At 35.6% G+C, this 20,001-nt stretch overlaps 1 protein-coding gene across 1 annotated transcript in view; it reads left to right on the forward strand.

Annotated features, from left to right (window-relative positions):
- Positions 1-1,124: 1,124 nt before the first annotated feature.
- Positions 1,125-20,001, forward strand: part of LOC124896862 (aspartic protease inhibitor 6-like) — a 23,148-nt gene continuing 4,271 nt past the window's right edge. Inside the window, exon 1 of the mRNA XM_047408717.1 lies at positions 1,125-1,332. Coding sequence (XP_047264673.1) covers positions 1,125-1,332 — 208 coding nt within the window. The remainder of the gene's footprint in view (positions 1,333-20,001) is intronic.

Genomic DNA, 20,001 nt, shown 5'->3' on the forward strand with positions numbered 1-20,001 from the left:
TGGGTCATGACTCCCAACTATCCCAACTCAATACGACTAAATCAAGAAAATAGAACACGTCTCAAACTGTATAACTGACTCAATCCCTTGAATCAAAAGGATTCATCACCTGCTGACTAGAAGCTGTGAACTGATCGAACATGATATATGCTCTACAATTTTGTACCTATATTATGAGACAATGTATCACATAGACATATATGTGGATCAGTACTTTGAGGATATACTGAGTATATGGGGGTGTATACATTTACATAAAACAATATCAATACTCTTTAATCAAATCATGCATGCAATTAGGAATAACTCACATGTCATGAATAAGACTAAAATGTAAAACTTATAAATAATGTAGAATGAAGCATGTAACACAAATCTCGTGAGTCATTATACTTTAGCTTTAAAATTTGTACTCTCCTCTTATTCTCAATACTCAAAGGCTGAAGGAAACTTTAAACAATACTTTCAACTCATGCATATATCTCATGGAGAGTGAAACTTCTCTAATGCTCAAGAACATAGAACTATTTTGGACTCAAAACAGTTAGAACTCGGAATCATTTAACTTTGGTTTAAAAATTGATGATCAACTCTTGCTTATTCTTTGGAAAATACTCAAAAGCTGTTTATTTACTTTAGAAAATATCTCGTCTCATGGGAAAATACTTTAGGGAGGTTCTCTTAACCGACATAAACCATGCGAGCTACATGGATTCCAACCCTTGTTCAAACCCCACATACCTTAGATTATGACTTGGATAAACAAACTTGTTTGAGACTCTTTTTCTCACTCTTGAGAGAGGGTTCTTGCAACCCTTGACTTAGGGAACTTGATTCTCAACTCACTTTGTAAAATCTATGGAGGGTTCTTGAATTTCTTGGAAGAAGATTTGAATTTGTTCTTGAGGGAGAGAAACCCTAGCTCTTGAGATGTTTGGATGATGAATGAAGCGATCTGCTTCATTTCAAATATATCTGATTGATAAAAGAGTGGGAAAAGACCAAAAATCCCTTTTTAAAATGACTTAAAAATACTGATCGAGTTATGCGATGGTCCGTCGGTCCTGACCGTCGAACCTGGTATAGAAACTCATCTTCTGTCTCGACTGTAATGGTGGGGAAAGATGGTCTGTCGGAGGCCCGACGGTCGTCGTCCCTCTCCGTCATACCTGGCGAGTGAGTTGATCTTCTTCCTCCTAGCGATGGTGGGGTGCGACGGCCCATCGCTAGTCCGACGTTCCGTCGGCCCTCTTCGTCGCACCGGGCCGATCCCATTGCTTTTTGGAAAAAGGCTATATATTTTTACTCCGACATTGGATTTTGACAAAAAAGGTATCATTTGAAAGATAACTTAATTTCCCACAAGGTAGAAAGTCATTTTTAGAAAAATTCAACAAGGTTTAAGCACTAATCACTTTGGAAGTCACTTCTCAATCTTTTAGGGCCGGGATAACACTTCACTTGACATGTTCTAAGGCTCAAACTACGAGGGAGATTTTGCGGTGTCTTATAATATCTCCCTCTTGGGAATATTTGTCCTCGAATATCGCTAGTCAGGCTAAGAATACAGAGAAAACTGAGGATACACCGCTGAAATAACTTGTTAAACTGAATCTATATCTTCTAAACCTAGCATACTTGATGAATATATATATTTATGATAGGAATATCTATGTAACTGAATCTTAGATTAGAGAGGAGCAGAATGAAGGAAGGATGTTATCTTCGTCTGGATCTGGGTTAACTTGCTTTTGTCTTATAATGAAGAGCAACTCATGCTGAATTTTGAGCTTGCTACTATCGAGTAATAACATCTGAGATCAAACCTCTCTAACGGATGATCCCTGAATCTACTTTCAATGATAAGGAATGATTATGTTTGAGATCAGACCTATCTAGCGGAAGATCTCTAAATTTGACAATAAGAATAATCAACTGAATCTGAGATCAGGCCTACCTAACGGGTGATCTCTGGATCTGATAATGAGAATACTCAACTGAATCTAAGACTGAGATCAAGCCTATCTAACAGATGATCTCTGGCACTAATAATGAATAACTTATATGAGACCAGGCCTATCTAGCGGGTGGTCAACGAATCTATGGAACTATCTGAGTTCCTTACTGAGATAGGTGACTGTATCTGACAGTCCTGATTTTTGAGTTCTACTTTGAAGATCAATACTGAATAACTGAACCTTCTAATACAGATAACTGAATTTTGAAGTTGAGATCAGTCCTCTCTAGAGAGTGATCTTGAAAACTGATAATACTGAAGCTGATTAACTGAATCTACTTATATGAATAGCTGAATTCACTTGGTTCCGCTATCTGACGGAATACTACTGAATCTCGTTATCTGACTAAATGATACTGAGCTCTGAATAGATTACTAGAACACTACTGAGGTCTGAACTGAACACTTGAATACTACTAGATCTGAGTTGAGTACTGAACTGAGGATAGAATGCTAACGCTATTGAGATTACTTAAGTTCTGTAACTGTTTGAGAGTTCAGTGTTCTATAACTCACTGAGTTCTGAGGATCGTGGCTTGACTAAGATTATCGTGAAAACTGACATGGGCTCTAGACAACAACTAAATTGTAGGGTATAAATACCCCCAGGACTCGATAACATAAAAGTAAGATATAACCATCCATTACCATGGACATTCATTTGCCATCATAATCATTAAAGCATTTTTTTTCAAACACTTGGAAATCATAAGCATATGATAGTAAAAGAGAGACATGCTATTGGCTCACACTCCATCCAACAAGGTCTTGCATCAAACACTTAGCATGTATTAAAGTCTTAGCATGTATCAAAGAGCACATAATTGGGGAATTTCATGCTATTATGTCACAATTCATTCACTAAGGTTTTTCAACAAACACTTGACATGCATGAGCTTGCACACAATTGGGGATTTCTAGTCAACATGCTATAATTGCTCTAATTCCTTCACATAAGTATTTTATTAAACATATGGGGAGCATGCTTTGCTTATTCAATAATTTCTACCCTTAATTTACATAACCACATCATTTAACAAACAACTTGAAGAGGGTTTATCATGAACATCACATGAATATCACATACTAGGGTCAAAGCTTGAATCCCTATAAACAAACATGAATTAAAAACTCAATAATAGCATGAATTTCAATTTCAATTCACATGAATCATGAAAACTTATAAACATAAGATCTTTGAATTTAGAAAAAGATTCTTGAACTTTTTGGGTGGAAGGGACCCAAGAATCAACATCTGCATACAACTATCTTTCCCAACATGACACATTTACTCTTTCCTATCTGCACAACTGCTCATCATCTCTATCACGACTTAAGGAAAATGTCACTGAAAAGGTTAGAACATGAGGACCTAAAGCATGAAGAGATATTGCGCATAACTTGAGACTCAACTGAGGCTTGAGGAATAGAGTATTTAACATCATGAACTTATCAAGGTGGTCTAACCCGAATATATGCATGATATAAATCTGAATTTCATGGATCATTAAAAGTATTACTTGAGTACTTGAGTCATAAGCTTCATGACCTGAATTTGGAGTTCATAACTTATGGAATGTGATTCCGACTGCTGAATGAACCAGAACTCCTCATTTTAGGAACTACGAGAGTACATAATTCTCTATCATATACAGGAACATGAATTAAGATCATGGAACTGAAATGTAAGGCATGAGTAGGTATTGGGACAACTGAAAATACTGAAATAAGATTGGGTCAAGCATCAATCTTTCTCAAAGCTATTCTACAGCTCACTAGTACATCTACTAGAGTCTGAAAGTTTTACCTGGTTACTTGTTCTATCATCTCACCCTTACACTTAAGCCATCACTTTAAGGCTGTGAACCACTATATAAACTTTAGTCTAATTGCAATCACTTTGCTCTAGAGTCGGGGATATAACAATGCACATGAACAAAAGAGCTTAACCCGAATGGCAACACCTGAAAGCATATAACCAACTTATAATACTACCTTCTGAGTTACACATTATCTTTCTATAGCCCCAATAGTCATCATATAATACTTGAACACTTACTAACTTCGAACCTGCACGAGCATTCCTATAGTCGGAGTGCATACCATCTAGTGTTTCAACTCTTATTTCTATTAACTCAATCTTCAAAATTTCAGACTTAGATTCTAACGCTTAGCACAGATACCTCCAAACCTTTGATGGATCACACAATTTCTGTCATATCCTACCACTGTTTCGCCTATAAACTTATATTTCTAAACTATGAGAATCAAAATCATACATAAAAAGGCTTAACATATTTAACCATAACTCCTTAACTTAGCTATCAAGGACATCATATATTATCTAACTAGTCCCACCTAGCAACTCAACGTTACTACTAACCAGATAACATGCAATAATCCTTGAAAAATAATGCAGCCCTATAGCACCTTGGGCATACTTCTACATCATACATACAACGTCAAACTTGGTTACGAATCAAACAAACTTAAGCTCTTGCATACATTGTTCAAGCCTATTAGATCACTTCCCTATAACTAGTACCATTAACCAAGAAATCGTCACATCCACTTTCATGACCACCAATCGTTCAAACTTAATGCCTAGTGCTAAACATGATTTACAACCCAATCTCACACACAATTCTCACTTAGAAACCATAGAACACAACATTAAGAAACACTAGATCACTAGAAACCCCATAGCAATGATAATTGGTCATAATTATATGGCCTATCTTATTCATAGCCCGTTAACACATCCTCCATCTACACATCATTACTATTCACCAATCTATACACCTAACTTCTTTCATAGTTTTATAAGTTCCAACTAAACTCCATCTTACAATCTCAGGGACACCTAAATGAACTACACTCATCCACCAAGTACCTTTATCAATAACCTATACTTTTTTAGCACAACAAACACAATCAACAACTCTTTTCATACTTTAAGAAAATAATATTTCCCCTTAACCAATAAATCCTTATCTACCTTCTACTAAACTAACACGCAAGGACATATCACCTTATTACTAACTCAATCTTATGCAAAAATGATTCGGCCACACCTATAGTTAGTGAATCGCCCTTACCACTTTTCTAGTCACTACACCTCTAAACCTCCTGTTTCAACCAACACAAGAACAACAAGATACACAACAAGTTGCTAGTGAATCGAAATAGGCCTCACACAGCTTCACTAGACTTTGATTGTTTTTCAACAAAATAATGATAGCAAGGTCACAAGAGATAGAAAATTGACACACAATATTCAATGATCTAAGAATACACATCTCATTCTGTCTCACTTGTATGACTCATAAGAGTGAGGACATAACTCTGATCTCGAGAGACTTATAACACACTACAAGGCTCCTCTCAAGCCACTTTATGTGACTTCTAAAGCTTCTTGCTAGCCAATCTGAGAACATTATCTGGGGAGGAACTGGAACTTACTCATCATGCTATCTCAAGAATAATACATGGATAAGGAAGCATAGCTTTACATTATGGATTCTGAGGAGGAATTTGAAAGTATATTTGACTTAGGCTTAGTGCATGACTTTTATGAATCATGAATAAAGCACTTTAATCTTCGAAACTCAAAAGCATTGATAGGATACTTTCTAGCTCGATTACAATTCCATAGCTATCTGTAAAGGTTTAAGCTTGACTATTTCTAATACCTTGAAAATAAGACGGAGATGGCCTAAATAGAGTAAGATAAGGATCTGTATAAGTACATAGAGAACCTTTCTATAGCACTATCTGAGACTTAAAAGAATGGAGACATTTCCTAAATGCCTTGTAGCCTCTTAAATAAAAGTATAGACGTCTCCGTATCGTTCTGCAAGACTCTACTAGACACGGCTTCATAGACACCCTAGGACACTTGAAACTTATGCTCTGATACCAAATTTGTAACGACCCGAAATCAATCCCCGGGATGCCACACAGTGCTTAGGGTCACAAGTGACCCCAAGCTAACCCTTCTATTGGCATAACTCATAAGCAACTGAATAAAATGCATAAATCTGAAAGAATAATGCGGAAGATAACTCTTTTATTAATTTGCTCAATACAAGAACTGATTGATAACGTAAATACCATAATTATTTATCATATTTGTAGTCACACCGTCATTTATATTTTTATATTCATTGATACAACTGTATTTGTATTTATATTTTAAAGTCTACGCTTGTATTTGTATTTTGAAGTACACGTTTGTATTTGTATTTTATAGTTCACACTTGTATTTGTATTTGTTTGTTCGCACCATCATTTATATTTTATATAATTTGCACTTGTATTTTAAAGAACTGTTTTGTATTTATATTTTATAATTGACTGTATATTATATTAGATTATATTTGTATTGTGGTTTTATTGTGTTTGTATATTTTGATTATATTTGTATTTGTATTTTATTTTTGTTGATGTCTTTTTATTTTTAAAGAATTTTTTTGTATTTGTATTTGTAAGGTGATTGGATATTGTATTTATCCATGACTATGTACAATTTATCATTTGTATTTATATACAAATAATTGAATACATTAATTGTATTTTCTTGATTCTAAAATGTATAAGTGTGTAATGTATCATTTGATACAAATGACATGTTTTGTATTTATATATCAAAATTATCATTCGTATTTATAAATAAATATCACTTCATACAAATATAATTACAAACAAATGAAACTTTTACAAATACAAATACAAATATAATATGTATTTGTATAAAAAATTGAATTATATTTATTTGTATCAATAAATACAACTCATATCAATAAATACAAACAAGTATGTAGAAAGAAAATCAATCATTCCTTTTCAATAATTAAAAAATACAAATGATAGTTCGCATTTGCATTAGTATTTTATAGTTCGCACAACTAAAAAGAAGGAGAAAAAATTCAAAGAAAAAAAAGGAGAAAAAATACAAAAAAAAAGGAGAAAAAATGCAAAGGAAAGAAAAAGAAAAAGGAAAAAAGAATGAATTAGAAAAAAATTTTAAAAAGAAAAAAGAAAGATAAAACAAAAAAATGGAAAAAAAATGAAGAAAAAATTGAAAAACGATAATGTAGACACATAATTTTGTCCCTCCAAAAAGTATTTTTACCATTTTACCCCCGTCTTATTGCGTGTGTCCTCACCTATGTGATTATATCCCATAAAAATACAAAAATAACAACCCTTAACAAATTTCATCTTGTTATAATCTCATCCTAACAACCCCTTCCTATCAATTTAGGACACCTAGCTACCCCTACACCCACCTAACCTACCCCACACCCCTATACCTCTTGGCTCCCCCCACCCACTATCGGACTATTCACAATAAAAACATCACAAAGGGGTCCCACAGAGCAGGGCCCATCTTCTTCTCTACAATTCCATAGACTAAATACATCACTCACAAAAACAAAATAGAGAGAGATCACCATTACACAACCTCCATTTTTCATTCAAGACACTCACTGGTAGAGGCCTCTCAATTTCCATGAAAGGGTTACTCACCATCAACACACGATGAGGAGAGTATACACAGACCATTACAAAAGAGAGAAAACCAAGAGAGATCGGGGAGAGAGGTAGAAAGGAGAAGGGGGATTGAGAGAAAAAACAATGAGAGAGTGAGATAGAAGCAATTAAGAGAGAGATCGGAGAGCACTGTTCCGGCGAGTGGTATCTCACCGGAAAACTCGACTAAACTCGTCAAAAAATGCCATATCCATCGGAACGCCACCAGTTTTATTCGTTCCCAACTTCGGTGAAATAGAAACAGTTCACCCATCGCCTGAAACGGCCTCTCCTCGTTGGAGAGAGGTCACCCACCTCAACTTTTGGCCCAACCTCACCAAAAACTGTAAGTCGGGGGTTGAACCCATGAAGCTCAAGCTGTTTCAGTCTATTCCGACCAAATTCCATCCGACAATGATTAAAAATCAAAACGGGTCAGTAGGTTCATTCAGGTTAATTCGGATTTTTTTTGGGTATGTTTGTTTCTTTGGGTTTTATCGAGTTGTCGGTTCCATGTTGAGTTTGTTGAATCGATTTCTTGGTTCGTGATCTTTGAATCTATTGCTAAGTATTCGGAATAAAATTAAGGTCTATTTCTCATCCCATTTTTTGATTAATCTTTATCGTTTGATGCCTTATGTGGTGAATTGATAATGTGTGGATCTTGCTTTGTTTGATTTGGTGTTGTTCGAATCATGAATGTTGATTAATTGGTTTGAATTGGTTAATAGGTTGATAATGACTTGAATTCGTTTGAGGTAAATGAAATTGGGATGAGAGTTGAAAGTTGATAAAGTGCATATTGTCGTTTTGATTCATTAATGTTAATTGAACTTGATAGTATCATGATAGGTCGATTGGTTTAGGCAAACATAGGTTGGGTAGGCAAAGTTTATGATTTGTGGCTTTGGTTGGATGTTGGAAATTCTGTGGAATGTTTGAAATTTCGTTGAATAATTTAATTTTCTCACACTAAAAATGAATTCATTTGGCCGGGGAATGCCTTGAGGGATTTGTATTGATTTATCCGGGGAATGCCCCGAAGTATTTTGTACCCGGAGGCATTCGTGACGAAGGCCCGAGGCGGTGGGTGGATCTTAGTTTAGGATTAGTTTAGAATAGAATAGGTTTACATTTTCGCATTTCTCATTATTCGAGACTGTATAATTAGACTCAACACTAGATTTTGAATTTGTTTTGTTTCGTGTGTTTGATTGGTTGTTTTATGTGTTTTGTGAGGTTTATACATTTTTAATGTCAAATTATCCGATAGGCTCACCAAGAGACCGTGGTCGAACCACGTTACCGAGGGGTGCCTAACACCTTCCCCTCGATCAACAGAATTTGTTAGCCGAAATCTTTGTTCGCAAACTAGTTTAAAGAGTCAAATGGTTTTGAAAAGAATTTTCCAATGGTGACTTGGCACTTCGGATTATGTCAAGTGGCGACTCTGAATAAAAAATGTAAATAGTCCTTTTTCGAAATAAATTTTTAATCTTCATTTTGTCAGTTTAAATAAAAACCCTTTCGAACTTAAAATGATAATCTTCTTTTGGAGTTAAAAAGGGGGTGTGACAGTTCTGGCGACTTTGCTGGGGATTATTCAGAATTCAAACTTATTTTTGGAATTGTATCGGCTTAGTTTGTTTGTGTTGTTTTGTGTTATTGTTTATCATTATTGAGTGCCTACATGCTCTTTGTGTACAGTTTTTATTTTGTGCGTTACCGCTTTATATCTGGCATTATGTGCATAACCAGAGTTATTCTTTATGCAACAAGTCCGTAGTACACGTGTGTACACGACTTCTAGTTGAGTCACCCTTATTTTAGGATGGGGGAAACGTTGGGTTGTATGGAGTAGGTGGAAAGCTGTCGCAGCCACTATCGACCATACGCTCCCCCGAACAGCCTTGTTAGTGAACTCCAACGTAGGTCAGCCTTTAGGTTATGCTTATGTGCATCATATTAAGACCTAGCGGGGCCCACTTGGTTCTTTGTAGGAGACTTACCTCTAAAGCTTCCATATGTGCTAAATGTTGCATCTTTGAGGGTAACGTGGTCATTTGATAGACTGAATTAGGAAAAACATATGTTAGAAGTAAGGTGTGCAGGCAAGGAAAAAAAAAGGTGAATCGAAAAAAAGAGTTTCGTAGTGTTTTAGAGTTTTTTATGGTTTTTGTTCTTCACAATCTAAAAATTCAAAAAGACTTTTACCTTTTGCACTCGTTTCTCAAAAAAAAAAAACATCAAAAAGATTTTTCCATTTCTCGTTTGGCATGCATTCACAATTCCAAAACTTCTAAAAGATTTTTTTCATTCATAGGAGTTTTTATAAAAGAAAAATACAAAAAAAATTGTAGGAGTTTTGTACATTTCACGAAAATATCAAAAAGATTTTTCTTTCATAGTTGTTGGTGTCATTTTTATGTGAAGTGTCAAATTGAAAACTCAAAAAGATTTTATTGACGTTTTGCATCTTCTGTTTGTGCTCGTGTCTCTCAAGTCAGGGTGTTGGTTATTTAATCCTAAATTGTTCAATCTGGACTAACTATGCATCCCTGACTCTCCTCTTTCAGGAGTGAGATACGTAGGCAGCCTATTGTTGGTTCGGGGATCTTATTTAAAAAAATTCAAAAAGATTTTCTTCACTCTTTATTTAGAATAAGTGTTTCATGTACATCTTTAAAAGAAAACTGCAAAAAGATTTTCCTTTAATAGGTTCAGGTTTCATTTTCATATGAAAGTTAAAACTGAAAACCCAAAAAAAAATTTATTTCTTTGGTAATCATAGATTTCACTTTGTATAGGGATGTTAAAGCTAAAAATTCTAAAACATTTTCGTCAATTCTTTTGACAAATTTTTATTTTCTTTTCTTATTAAAGTTTTGAGAAAAATAAAGAAAGAAAACAAAGAGTTTAATTGACCATTTTGGCAAGACTTCACGAACCACGCACACCTGATTCTCCTCTCTCGGGAGTGATATACGTAGGCGCCCCTCTTGGGTTAAGTGATCTTTTCAAGAAAAAAAAGTCTTGAAATTGTTGAACTCTAACGCGTCTGCTATCTGTTGTCCAGTTAGTTTAAGGTGGTTGGTTTGTGGCATTATGGCTCGTCCTCCATATTTCACCAAGTCATAGAAAAGGTTATGGCCAACAAGGATACCAAGTTTGTTGTCACTAATCAGATAGGGAGTTTCAGAAATGAGAATTTAGGATCTAATGAAGAGATCCAGAAATTAAGGCAACAAATGATAAAAATGCATCGAGCTTGGGCTAATGGGTACGGCCTCCTCCAGTTCCCACTGATAATCTGGAATATCTTTCTATCTTGCCTCCCGTGTCATATGCACAATTTCTCATTTTTGTTGATATGGTACAACATGCATCAGGATTGACTCCGGGGAAACAGTATCCAACCACTTCTAATCTTCATTTCCTCACTCCCCAATCCAAGACTACCACATACTCGTCTCCACCTGTTGTTCATGCTTTTACGGCGCCACCCCCACCTGAAACTCCTACTTTTGATGTTCATCTATAAATTGTGCCTCCCTACTCTACAAGAGAGCCTGCATTGGATATTACTAGTGATCAGCATTACACTTTCGAGCTTACATTCAAGTTGACTGGTCTTTACGGTGACACTCACCCGTCTGAATTTCGTCCTAACATTGAGAAGCCTGTTATGATAGAAAAGCAAGAGGAAATGACTAGAAAATTAGGAAGTTTGGAACTGGCTATGAAGAACTTGCAAGGACTTGGGGGTTACAAAAGTGTCTCATATAAGGGCTTATGCATGTTTCCAGGTGTCAACCTTCCTACTGGCTTTAAAATGCCAAAGTTTGAGAAATATGGCGGACATTGGGACCCAGTGGCACATTTGAGACGCTATTGTAACCAATTAAGATGCACTGTAGGGAAAGAAGAACTACTCATGGCTTATTTTGGGTAGAGTCTTTCAGGCCTAGATACAAAATGGTTTGTTGACCAAGACATCGACAAGCGGATTAGTTGGGATGATCTAGCTAATGAATTTGTGCAACAATTTCAATACAATGTGGAGTTGATCCCTGATGAAAAATCCCTAACTAGTATGAAGAAGAAGAATACTAAGAGCTTCAGGGAGTATGCGATCAGATGGCGCAAATAAGCTGCTAGAATGAAACCCCCAATGAAAGAAAGTAAAATAGTGGAGGTGTTTATTCAAGCGCAGGATGAAACATATTATCAACACTTATTACCTGCATTGGGCAAGTCATTTATTGAGGTCCTTAAGATAAGGGAGATGATAGAAGAGGGAATTAAGACGGGTCGCATTGTGAGTTTTATAACATTGAAAGCGACTAATCAAGCAATTCAAAAGGGTTCAGGAAGTGTTGGGCAGAAAAAGAATGAGGAAGATGCATCTACTATTGTAGTTGGAAAGCAGGAACGGTCAAGAATACCCCGTCGTCGTCACTCTCAGGCAAAAACCCAAGTTCATACCCAAACTTCACATAATCACTCCCAAAATTCATTATACTTTGCTTTTCCACCTCCATATCCAGTATATAATGCACAACCATATGTTCAACCCCCATCTTACCCACAGTGGAACACACCAAATCCTCAGAGCCTTTCTCTAACTCCACAAACATACCAAAACCCTTCTAAGCCTGATTTTCTATCCAAGCCAAACGATGAAACGAGACAAAAGTCGAGAGATAGCTTCACACCAATTGGAGATTCGTATGCCAGTTTATTTCAGATATTGATACAATGGGGCATGATCACTCCTCTTCTTGGGGGAACTCTTAATTAGTGTTCAAGAAATTTTGATCCTAATGTACGATGTGCGTATTATTCTGATGCTCAGGGTCATAGTATTGAAGATTGTCGAGATTTGAAAAGAGAAATTGAAAAGATAATACAAGATGGATCAATTATGGTGCAAAACATTGACAGTGAGACAAGCTCTAGTCATTCTGATATGCAAACCAGCAGCTAAGTTGTCAGGCTGAGCAATTGAGAAGTCACCCCTCTCCCTATTAGGAAGAGGTCTGGTAGTTTGTTTTGTTTTGTTTTCTATTTTTTGAATTATTTCAGGGTTGTAGTTCGGGATCTATCTTGTTTTGTCCTTTTGTCATTTATGTTCAAACCCTTCTATCTTTTATTCAACTAAATGAATTGTCCCTTTTACTTTGTGTTTAAATATGTGTCGTTTGTTTATTTGTTTTCTTTATATAGTATGTTTTATGTTGATTCTAGTGATATGACATGCCAGTGGAATTTTCAGTCAGATCTTAAAATCCAACTTAACCATGAAGCATTGAATCACAGGTTTAAAGTTAGAAAAAGAGAGCATCTGAAAAAATAGATAGAGTGCTGGGGCACTTAGTGATCAAGTTGAAACCTTCTTTGAAAATTAAGGCTATTATTTTGAGAATTGTGAGAATAAATTGGTCATCAATTGAAAGACATATCTCAATTAGGTCAAGTAGTGGATGTGTGATCCTATGTCAAAAGGAACAGGAAGAAAATTAGCTCCACAAAGTCATGAGTCCTTCAGCATGAGGAATGTACAACAAAGTGGAGTTGTATGCTGGGCATGTGTAGAAAAAGAGGTGGCACACATGCTCAGGGCAAGTTAGTGTTGTAAAATATTTCATAAGTGATCTTGATCGTGCACTTTCACATTGCATACTATGTACTAGCATTTTCAATAATTGATATGGCAAAGGCATTTCATTCTGCTATCCAAACATTTTGTTATCCTTTGTTTACCCTATTTGGGCCTTAGTGTTATTTTCTTTCATACCCCTCTTTTGGAATCAAGATAGAGCCAACAAAATTCAAAAAAATGTATCGAAAAAGAAAGAAAAGATGAGTGTCAAGAAAAATAAAGTCAGAAAAGTCCCAAAGAGAAAAAGAGTCAACAAAAAAAATATTGAATCAAGTGAAAGAACAAGCTGCCAGAACTACGCGTGACCTGATTCTCCTCTTTTATGAGTGAGATACGTAGGCTGCCCTACTCAGGGCTCGGTCCAACCAAATAAAATTTAGTATTGCCCAGTCAAAAAAAACTGGGGCATGAGTTGATCCTCATTGTTTGAGTCGATTGCAAAAGTTGTAAGTCCCACCCCACTTCAACTGTCGTTTGGTCCCCATGTCATCCTTTCTTTTTAACTCTATCCAAAAGCCAAGTTACAACCAAAGAAAGACCTTCAGATCAATCTTAAAAAATGCTTAGGCTAAGCATGCAATGGATGTAGATAGCACATTTTGGAAACTACTTGTCTTCCTCAGCATAAGGAATCAGGAGAGAAATGAAAATGAGAGAGTTTTATCGGTGAAAACCCTCATGGGCACTGTAAGACGACGATGAGTTGAGATAAATAAAAATGAGAGAGTCTTACCGGTGAAAACCCTCACGGAAACTGTAAGACAACTGTGAGTTGAGAAAAATGAAAATAAGGGAATCTTATTGGTGAAAACCCTCTCGAATACCATAAGGCAATGGTGAGGTGATAAAAAAAATAAGAGAGGCTTATTGTCAAAAAACCCTTCAAGGCTCCACTACCGAATGAGGTCTCCGAATGAAATTGGCCCAAGAAAGCAACTCACTTTCAGGGTCATTAACTCAACAACAATTTTGAGAGTTTTGGATGGAAAGATCAGGCAGTTTAATCCGATATGCATGTCCTAATCATTAGAGTTGACTGTTATTTTCAGATAAACTTTTCTTTCATTTTTTTCAATGGGGACATTCACTATCATTTCTTTCTTTTCTATAGTTATATTTTATTTTTCTTGAGTTAGTTATCCAAATAAAATCATTGTCATTTTTCTTTTGTCTTTGAGTCAAGTCTATGTCAAAACAAGTGAGAAAAGATTTCAAAACTGGCTACCAGCTTCTTCAATTGTACAAAGCAAGGAACAAAGGCCAACGCATGAAAGAGACATGATGTGAGCCAAAATGAGGTAAGCAGAAAGTTTTGTCAACAAATAAGTCTGAGAACTCATGAAGTACCAAGGTTCCAAGGGGTCTATCTGAGAAGCATGGCAAAGCAGAGATGCTGTGTTTGTCTCAGTCACTCTTAATAATCTGAGTTTGGTCAATGAAGCAGCAAGTCAATGACGCAGGCTAATGGTTAGAAGCAAGATTAAATATGATGACGGCAACAACGTTTGCTATGAAAGCTAAAGCCACAAACCAGCTACCGTGTTTTTAAACTCACAACCTTTCTTTGCATGAAATGGGAGCACATGTTACCTTAAAATCAATAATTTCAAAGCCTAAACATCAAGGCCCGTAATTTCTCACTTTTACAAATGCAAGAAGCAATGTTGCTGCACAAGTTTGATAATTAAATCATGGTAAAAATTCATCATCTTATATCCCTCGGAGACACACTTTCTTGTCTAGGGATTTCAGTTTTCATTTGCTGGATGATACACTTCTTAAATTGAACCTTTGATTCCTATAAGATGTACCTTTTAGTTGAGTCATTACCCTTGACCCCTAGAAGACGTACCTTTTAGTCGAGTCATCCCTTTTGATTCCTATAAGACGTACCTTTTAGTCGAGTCAGCTCCTTTGATTCCTATAAGACGTACCTTTTAGTTGAGTCATCTCCCTTGATTCCTATAAGATGTACCTTTTAGTCGAGTCATTCCTTTTGACCCCTAGAAGACGTACCTTTTAGTTGAGTCATTCCCTTTGACCCATAGAAGACGTACCTTTTAGTCGAGTCATCCCCTTTGACCCATAGAAGACGTACCTTTTAGTCGAGTCATTCCCTTTGATTCCTATAAGACGTACCTTTTAGTCGAGTCATTCTCTTCGATTCCTAGAAGAAGTACCTTTTAGTCGAGTCATTCCCTTTAATTTCTATAAGACATACCCTTTAGTCGAGTCATTCCCCTTGACCCCTTGAAGACGTACCTTTTAGTCGAGTCATCCCCTTTGATTCCTAGAAGAACTACCTTTTAGTCGAGTTATTCCCTTTGATTTCTATAAGACGTACCTTTTAGTCGAGTCAATCTCTTTGATTCCTATAATAATATGACTTTCACAAAAGTCCTTTGATGATAAACTGGGGTAAAATTTAATTCATGTGTTTGGAACTAACTTTTATGGCAAAGGAAATCTCTTTATAATAATCTTTGTTTGGGATAATTTTCTTTTTAGTTTTGATGTGATTTCAGGAGCCCGCTTGAAGAACAGGGTGAATAAATGAAATGTCAGGCAACATGGTGAAGAAGTTGAAAGTCAAGCAACAAGGTGAAGAAGTTGAAAACAAAGCAACAAGGTGAAAAGTTGAAAGTTAACATATTGAAAAATAGCAAGTAAGGATCTTGCCTGAAGAACAGGGTGAAGAAATTGAAAGATAAGCAACGAGGTGAAGCAATTGAAAGTCAAACAACAAGTTGAAGAAATTGCAAGTCAGGAGCCTACCTGAAGAATAGGGTGATAAAATAGCAAGTCAAGAGTAAAAGAAGCTATATAGATAGGATTTTTGTAATTTTCATTTATGTTTAACTTGTAATTTTCATTTTTGATGTAATTACAGAGCCGCGGACCAGAACCTCGATGGAACCTCACTCGACTCTCTAGCTTGGTACAGTCCACTTCTCTTTCAACCTTTTAAGAAACATGTGACTTGATTTCCTCACAACTTGGATAGGTAGGATGTCCTAAGTCAAGACCCGGTTGTTCTTCTTTCTTCTGTTTCTTCCTTTGAATAATGGTCGGGACAAAATTCTGTCTCATTGTCTACTTCTTTGTTTGAAAATACTACGTGCTTACATTCAAAGGGGGCATGATGTAGACACATAACTTTGTCCCTCCCAAAAGTATTTTTACCATTTTACCCTCATCTTATTACGTGTCCTCACCCATGTGATTATATCCCATAAAAATACAAAAATAACAACCCTTAACAAATTTTATCTAGTTATAATCTCATCCTAACAACCCCTTCCTATCAATTTAGGACACCTAGCTACCCCTACACCCACCTAACCTACCCCACACCCCTATACCTCTAGGCTCCCCCCCACTATCGAATTATTCACAACAAAAATATCACAAAGGGGGCCCACAGAGAAGGAACCATCTTCTTCTCCACAATTCTATAGACCAAATACATCACTCACAAAAATAAAATAGAGAGAAATCACCATTACACAACCTTCATTTTTCATTCAAGACACTCACTGGTAGAGGGCTTCCAATTTCCATAAAAGGGATACTCACCACCAACACACAGTAAGGAAAGTATACACAGACCATTACAAAAGAGAGGGAACCAATAGAGATCAGGGAGAGAGGTAGAAAGGAGAAGAGAGATTGAGAGAAAAACAACGAGAGAGAGATCAAAGCGATTGAGAGAGAGATCGGAGAGCACTATTCCGGTGAGTGGTGTCTCACCAAAAAACTTGGCTAAACTCGTCGAAAAATGCCCTCTCCATTAGAACGCCACCAGTTTCATTTGTTCCTAGCTCCGGCGAAATAGAAACAGTTCACCCATCGCCTGAAGCGGCCTTTTCACGTCGAAAAGAGGTCACCTACCTTAAATTTTGGCCCAAACTCGTCGAAAACTGTAAGTCGGGGGTCGAACCCATGAAACCCGAGCTGTTTCAGTCTATTCTGACCAAATTCCATCCAACAACGATTAAAAATCAAAATGGTTTAGTTGGTTCATTCGGGTTAATCCGGATTTTTTTTGGGTATGTTCATTTCTTTGGGTTTGATCGAGTTGTCGGGTCCATGTTGAGTTTGTTGAATCGAGGTCTTGGTTTGTTAGCTTTGAATCCATCGCTAAGTATTTGGAATAAAATTGAGGTCTATTTCTCATCACATTTTTCGATTAATCTTTACCATTTGATGCCTTATGTGGTGAATTGATAATGTGTGGATCTTGCTTTGTTTGATTTGGTATTGTTCGGATCATGAATGTTGATTAATTGGTCATTTGAATTGGTTAATAGGTTGATAATGACTTGAATTCGTTTGAGGTAAATGAAATTGGGATGAGAGTTGAAAGTTGATAAAGTGCATATTGTCGTTTTGATTCATTAATGTTAATTGAACTTGATAGTATCATGATAGGTCGATTGGTTTAGGCAAACATAGTTTGGGTAGGCAAAGTTTATGATTTGTGGCTTTGATTGGATGTTGGAAATTCCGTGGAATGTTTGAAATTTCGTTGAATAGTTTGATTTTCTCGCACTAAAAAATGAATTCATTTGGCCGGGGAATGCCTTGAGGGATTTGTATTAATTTATCCGAGGAATTCCCCGAAGTATTTTGTACCCGGAGGCATTCGTGACGAAGGCCCGAGGCGGAAGGTGGAGCTTAGTTTAGGATTAATTTAGAATAGAATAGGTTTACATTTTCGCATTTCTCATTATTCGGAACTGTATAATTAGTCTCAACACTAGATTTTGAATTTGTTTTGTTTCGTGTGTTTGATTGGTTGTTTTATGTGTTTTGTGTGGTTTATACATTTGTAATGTCAAATTAGCCGATATGCTCACCAAGCGACCGTGGTCGAACCACGGGATGGAGGGGTGCCTAACACTTTCCCCTCGGTCAATAGAATTCCTTATCCGGAAACTCTGTTCGTAAACCAGTTTAAAGAGAAATGATTTTGAAAAGGATTTCCCAATGGTGACTTGGCACTTCGGATTATGCCAAGTGGAGACTCTGAATAAAAAATGTAAATAGTCCTTTTTCAAAACAAATTTTTAATCTTCATTTTGTCATTTTAAATAAAACCCTTTCGAAATTAATGATAATCTTCTTTTGGAGTTAAAAAAGGGGTGTGACAGATAAAAGAAGAAGAGAGTAATAGAAAATAGAGAAAGAGAAAAAATACATGAGAGAAATTATGAATTGTAATTATGAATAATTAATAGGCAAGAGGGAGTTTTGAATTGTAATTAATTGAAACTTAGGCTAAATAGAATAATTAAAATTTTATGTTTACTAAGCCATGTAGTTATCCCTTTAATTATCAAACAAATTCAAACAGGTGAATAAAGAAGATTATTGTTTGAAAGGTAGCATGCAAATCTCTCGAGGCTAAGTTGTTGCCTTATGATTCCTAACTTTAGTTTGTTCACTTTCTACTAGCATTTGCCCACATAATGTCATATTCTTGTTTGTAAAAATCTTTATTTTTATATAATGTCCTTAAACTATAAAATTATGCCATCGCTAATACTTTTAACAGAAATATTTTTTTCAACTTTATTGTTCAATACTTAGTTATATTCATCAATTAACTTAATTGATTTATTAATTAGCAAAAAAATCAAAAATACTTTTAGAATATGCAAAATTAGATGAATATTTCATTTTCGGTATTTCTATACTCAACTAACCATCGTGCTTCATTTATATGTCTTACTTATTGATAGCCCCGAACGGTCCCTTGGCCGGGGATTGACCCACATGGAGTCTAGGGGTTTCCAAACCCCTCACTCAAAAAATGACGATGTGTATGGGGTCAAATTTGTAAGTTACGTATATATATTACATATTGAACCCCTTTTACAATAACACTAGTGTGTAGTGCAGTAGGTAAGGGTATGGGTGTCAAACGGGCCGGGCCGGGCCAACTCGAAACCGGCCTTTCTATTTTAACCGGGTTGAGGGCCTGTTAAGGGCCGGTTTTGGTGCTAGACGGGCCGGGCCAGGTCAAACAGTAAAAACAAATAAAACCCACCCTAACCCGGCCCACTTAACCCAACCCAGTCAAACCCACCAAAATCCGGTCAAATTCGGTCAAACAATCGGTCAAACCCGGTCAAAAATATAAAAAAAAAATTCTTTCAATATACATTACAGATATCCACCTATATACATTATAAATACGTTAAATAATATATATACACTATATATATAGTATATATTACATTAGAATTTTAAAAATACATACACATATACACAATTAGTCAATTACTCATATATACGCACCATTCAATGTATATATACTACTACTTACAAAATATACTACCATATATGTACATTACAACATATATAGATATACTTATATACTAATTCATAAAACATATACACATGTATACGTTAAATATACAAGATATATACACATGTATATGCACCATACAATGTATATATACAACTACTTATAAAATATACTACAATATATATACATTACAATATATATAGATATAGTTATATACTAATTTATAAAATATATACTCATGTATACGTTAAATATACACTTCTATAGAAGATATATACACGTGTATACGCACCATTCAATGTATATATACTACTACTTATAAAATATACTACAATATATATTTTACATTACAATATATATAGATATACTTATATACTAATTTATAAAATATATACACATGTATATGTTAAATATACACTTCTATAGAAGATATATACACGTGTATACGCACCATTCAATGTATATATACTACTA

This window comes from Capsicum annuum, chromosome 3 (genome assembly GCF_002878395.1).
Source record: "Capsicum annuum cultivar UCD-10X-F1 chromosome 3, UCD10Xv1.1, whole genome shotgun sequence".
Taxonomy (NCBI): domain Eukaryota; kingdom Viridiplantae; phylum Streptophyta; class Magnoliopsida; order Solanales; family Solanaceae; genus Capsicum; species Capsicum annuum.